The 5,292-nt window shown below is 39.4% G+C and overlaps 1 protein-coding gene across 1 annotated transcript; it reads right to left on the bottom strand.

Annotated features, from left to right (window-relative positions):
• Nucleotides 1-250: 250 nt before the first annotated feature.
• Nucleotides 251-3,823, bottom strand: LOC135152121 (uncharacterized). Its single transcript, XM_064091956.1, has 4 exons — nt 2,498-3,823; nt 1,755-2,285; nt 987-1,692; nt 251-885 (listed from the first exon to the last, which is right to left on the bottom strand). Exons 1-4 carry the CDS (start codon nt 3,821-3,823, stop codon nt 251-253), a joined length of 3,198 nt encoding a protein of 1,065 aa, XP_063948026.1.
• Nucleotides 3,824-5,292: the final 1,469 nt, after the last annotated feature.

The raw sequence follows: 5,292 nt of genomic DNA, 5'->3' as shown, positions 1-5,292 counted from the left end.
TACTTGGAGCACCAGGTTTCCATTCGACCACCTATTTTAGAAATCAGGGGCTGACAGTCTCTGAAAGTGAGCTTCCTGAAATTAGAGGCAAACCAAGATATGACATTGGAAGTGTACCTCTATTAAATCTGGAAACAGCAATTGTAAAGTCCTGAATTTCCGAAGGGACATTCCCAAAGAAGGTGACACACTTCGACTGATTTGTAGAAAGCCCCGACATAGCACAGAACTGATTAATAGCAGCCAGCATTTATTTCACAGATTCTTTATCTCCCCGACAGAACAACAACACATCATCAGCAAAAGTTAAGTGAGTAATATTGGCCTCTTTTGTTCGGCTGTGATGCTTGAACAAAGAGGTCCTCGTTGCATGATTGAGACACACCGACAGAGCCTCCATAGCTAAAACAAATAAATAAGGTGATAGGGGGTCACCCTGTTTCAACCCAGACTTACAGTTGAAATAACCTTCCAGAGAACCATTAACTTTAACAGAGACCATAGATCCCGTAATACAACACTTGAGCCACTTAATGAAAACAGGATGAAAACCTTGGAGAGCAAGCAGATCAAACAAGAAACTCCAGTTAATAGTATCAAAGGCCTTCGACAGATCAAGCTTAAAAGCTATACGAGGCGTACCTCTGTTTAGATGGTAGTCCCGACAAAGTGCCTGAGCTAGAAGAACATGGTCGCCAAGTTTTCTGCCTTTAACAAAAGCAGCTTGATTATTTGAAACAATAGAAGGCATGAAGGGTTGCATTCTGTGAGCTAGAATTTTAGAGATGACTTTATACAAGACATTGCAGCATGAAATTGGCCGAAACTGAGCCATGGAAACAGCATTGTTAACCTTGGGAATAAGAGCAATCGCAGCAGAATTTACTATACGAGGTAAATTAAACTGTTCAAAAAGGAGTGTATGGCAGCAAAGACATCATTTTTTATCACTTCCCAGGCTTTAGAATAAAATTCTGCAGTCATACCATCAGGACCAGGGCATTTGTGCTTCGACAGTCCCTTAAACATTCCAGAAATCTCAGCATTAGTAACAGGTCTGATCATGGAGGAACTATGCTCATCATTCAGCCTCTTAAAACTAAAGTCAGTGGGAATAGGAGTCACCAACTTTGCTGTACCAAGAAGATCTTTATAGAAATTCACAGCAACTTCAGATATCTCCTTATGGGTGAAAACAATACGGCCCTCATTCTCAAGAGATAGAATCTTTCTCCTGTTCCAGTTTGCCTTACAACTGTTGAAAAAATAACGATTGTTACCATCTCCACATTGTAACCACTTAACTCGAGATTTTTGCTTTAAAAAAACTTCATGCTGCAATAACACATCCTTCAGGTCATTTGTAAGCTGCATTTCTTGTGAAAGCCAGTCAGAATTCGGAGAAAGAGGCATGGCCTCTTGAAAAGAGAGAAGCTTTGTCCTCGCATCAGTCACCTTAGCATCCAAATTACCATTTCGAATATTAAATTGCTTGAGATGTTCCTTAATACGTTTAGTCTTAGACATGAGAATGAACCAGGGATCACCATTAACTTCAATATTCCAGTTCTCCAAAAGGGTATGATTAAAATCAGGGTGATCAAGAAGGTGTTGAAACACCTGGAACGGTCGAAAAATTCTTTCTCTAGCAAGTCCCAAGACTACTGCAGCTGGGTTATGATCAGAAAGCCCCTTAGGTAAAAATACAGCTTTAGACAGATCAAAGAAGACAGCCAATGATCATTCACCAGTACCCTGTCAAGTTTTCTTCTCAAGGCTGAGACCAGGTTACTCTCTCTCCAAGTGAAAAGATCCCCCGTAAAGTGCAAGTCAGTGACACCCAACTGGTTAAGACAATTTCTAAAGTCCAGAATACCTTGTTGGGCACGAGGAAGGGGGCCATTAGTTTCATATGGTCTAGCAAAGATGTTAAAATCTCCCGTGAGGCACCAAGCTTTATTCGATCCATTCTCTATCCAATGTCCATTAATATCAGCCAAATTACTCCACAGAACCCTTCTCTCAACAGAGTTATTACTAGCATAAACAACTGTTAGCACAAAGGAGGCTTGATTACCATGATTCAAGACCTGACAAGTGAGATGCTGATCCGAAGATGCTAAATGTTGAACAGACCATCTGTTAGGATCCCATCCTAACCAAATACGTCCATTATTGTGATGTTGGTAATTAAACAGCCAACAGAAATGCCTATTAATAAGACTTGAGAAATACAGGGCATCTCTTTCCTTAACGTGGGTTTCCAAAACGGCAAATAAGCCTAACTGCAGAGAATGAACAAAATCTTGACATAAGAAATTTTTAATGCAGTCCCCGGACGTTATAGGAACAAAAATCAAACTCAATCATATTAGTGAGTTGAAGAAGGGGAGTCCCTCCCCTTTTGAAGCTTTAACTTCTTCTTTTGAGACTTAGTAAGTCTAGCAGCTGGGTTCTTCTTGTCTATCTCATCGACATTACGCAGATTTTTAAAGACTTGAGGCGGGGTTGGGGAGTCATCAGAATGCACAGAGTGCACAGACCCTTCTCCATGCTTACGCTTTACTTCAGTCCACCTTTCAGAGTGAGCAGCATCACACTCATTCACAGACTGCTTAATAGGAGTCACGATAGTATTGCTCACAGGAGGATCTGGACAATTAGGATTACTCTCAGCAGCAACCGGTTGAGCAGTCTTAACCTCAATTTTCTGATCTTTCTTTACCCAGACACGATTAACACGAGGGCAAGCCCCAATAGAATGACCCAAAGAATTACAACAAGAGCAAAACAGAGGTCTAAACGGATACGAAATTTGAACCTTAACAGTAGATTTCCTCTGACACTGGATCAAGAACACAGCTTGTACTTCATTCGGCATAGGGTCACCTAATTTATAAAGAACCTGCATCTTAGCAAACGGCAGGAGATCAAGCTTGGCAGTCAAAGGATCAGCTCCTAGAGGTCTCCCAACTGTACTTGCTAGTCGACTCAACCCCTCAACAGTCCAATAAGAATCTGGAATGTTACTAAGCTTTATCCACATCGGAATAGCACTAATATTATCAGTACCCGGTTTAATACCCCATCTAGTGACCACCATAGGTCGTTTATCAATGTACCATGTTCCTCTAGAGAGAACTGCATCACGCTCCTGCTCATCTTTAAACTTGAACACATAGGTTCGATTATCCTTCTGAAAAACATCTTGCAAACCTTTGACAGCCCACATCTTGGCTGCAAACTCAGCCACCTCCTTGTAAGGCTTGGTTCCTTTGGTGAAAGACCCAACAACACAACTTTTGTATTTATCATTCCCTTTTCTTAGCTCTTCCAGAGGGGGTTCCACAATCATCGATTCACCAGGGGGGAGGAAGCGAAAGGAAGGGGGGGGAGGACAATCTCTCTTAAGAACTGTGGCCCAAGATTTTAAAGGGGTCTCCCCTTTACTCACCTCAGCCACCTTATCACCCTTAACATTGCTATTCTCCTTCAAAATCTTATCATCAATTCCAACCAAAGGCTTCGAAGACTTAGGTGAGCTGGACCTTTCTTCAAACACCGTATGAGCAGCCGAATCTGGCATTTTGTCCTTCATTTTATCAGTGAAAGGATTGGGGCCTCTGTTCACAACCTCATCTTTGAGTAAGGGGAGCCCAAATTCATCTCTAGATGGAATCCCACCACCAAATCCATCCTTAACCTGGTGATTAAGAACTTGTTGTTCCGAAAACCCCATTGCTCGGAGAAAGCCTAAAACATCCGTGAGCTTTCTTCTGGTGGCTATGAGCGCATCTCTCTCATGCTTAGAGGCACTAAGCATTATAGCAATCTCTGCCTAACTTCAACTTGCAACACAACTTAGCTATTTCTGAATAACCATTTAATCACTTCTCGATCAATGCCTCGATCAACGTCTCGTTCCATTCTATACGATGGCAAAATATTATTTCAGTCGTCGGATCAGACGGATTAACTAAGCTCGAAAAGCATTAAGACCTATTTATATCTACCCTTCGCATATACATGCCACATAGTCAGACAAACACATAGCACATAGTTGAACAATTAACTTTTATAGCCATTAAAAAGTCAATATTGATAAGTTAACATTTAACATGTTTCAGTTAACCATGTCACCTATTCTTATCTATTTAATATCCTTCAACAAGTAAAACTATATAGTTCTAACGAAAATTCGACAGCACTTCCTCTATTTATCGGACTATCCACCTGTTTTCTTATATTATTCAACAAGTAACCAACTCAATCCAACTCAATAAACAAATAAGTACTGGACCAATATCAATTAAAACACAATATCACAGTATGCACACTTGCATAGCTAGATTTGAAATCATATATCACTATTAAACATGATTAACACTGACCAACCAAGTATAACCTCCTCCTATGCACTAATCAAAGAAAGAAGACGAGAACAAATAGTTCAAACAGCCCTCACTCTATGATTTTTAATAAACTGAAAATTTATCTCTTTAATACAAAATTCTATGAGACACTCCTAAACATTATTCCAATCTACTATAAAATTTCAGAAGAAAATTCCATGTTTAAGGGAGTAAAACAGGGCCTGCAAGTCAAGAACCTGAGTCTGTCCTGCAGAACCAGCCCCACGCTAAGAATTTTAATAAAAGAAAAATTGGTCTGTTTTGTATGAAATTTTAATGACATTACAGACACTAACATCTAACTCCAGTAAAGATTTCAGAATTAAACACCAAGTATAAGACCTCCAAACAGAGTCTGCAATCAGTATAACAGACCCTGTCCAGTATTTTCTGCGCATACCATACTAAAACGGTCATATCTCCTAGCTCGCTAATCGAATCGATTCGATTCTTTCGAGCACATAAACTAGACTCTGAGGAGCACATAACCACACAAAGATTAGGCATATAGTCTGACTCTATGAGCCCAGAAATGTACTGCAAAACAGATCAGCAGCAACTCGAATTCAACGGATTATGTATAAATCTAAATTTTAGCCCAATACTTAAACTCCTAAACACCATTTTGAAAACATTTACACAAAATCTTAACTGAAAGCTTGAATACTCAGTTATATCCTCATAATTCATGTACATGAGTCATCCGATTATACTACTATTTTGCGTACTAATTATAATCATACTACAACAACCAATTCAAATATCAATTAAGCACAAATTCAATCATACAATTACTAAAACCAATCTCAAATTCCAAAAATTCAATCAACCTTCAATTACAAGCATATAATCAGTTTATATACATACAAACACACATAAA

Source organism: Daucus carota, chromosome 4 (assembly GCF_001625215.2).
Source record: "Daucus carota subsp. sativus chromosome 4, DH1 v3.0, whole genome shotgun sequence".
In the NCBI taxonomy this organism is placed as follows: Eukaryota; Viridiplantae; Streptophyta; class Magnoliopsida; order Apiales; family Apiaceae; genus Daucus; species Daucus carota.
The sequence above is the reverse complement of the archived record's forward strand: the minus strand, read 5'-3'. Positions and strand labels throughout refer to the sequence as shown.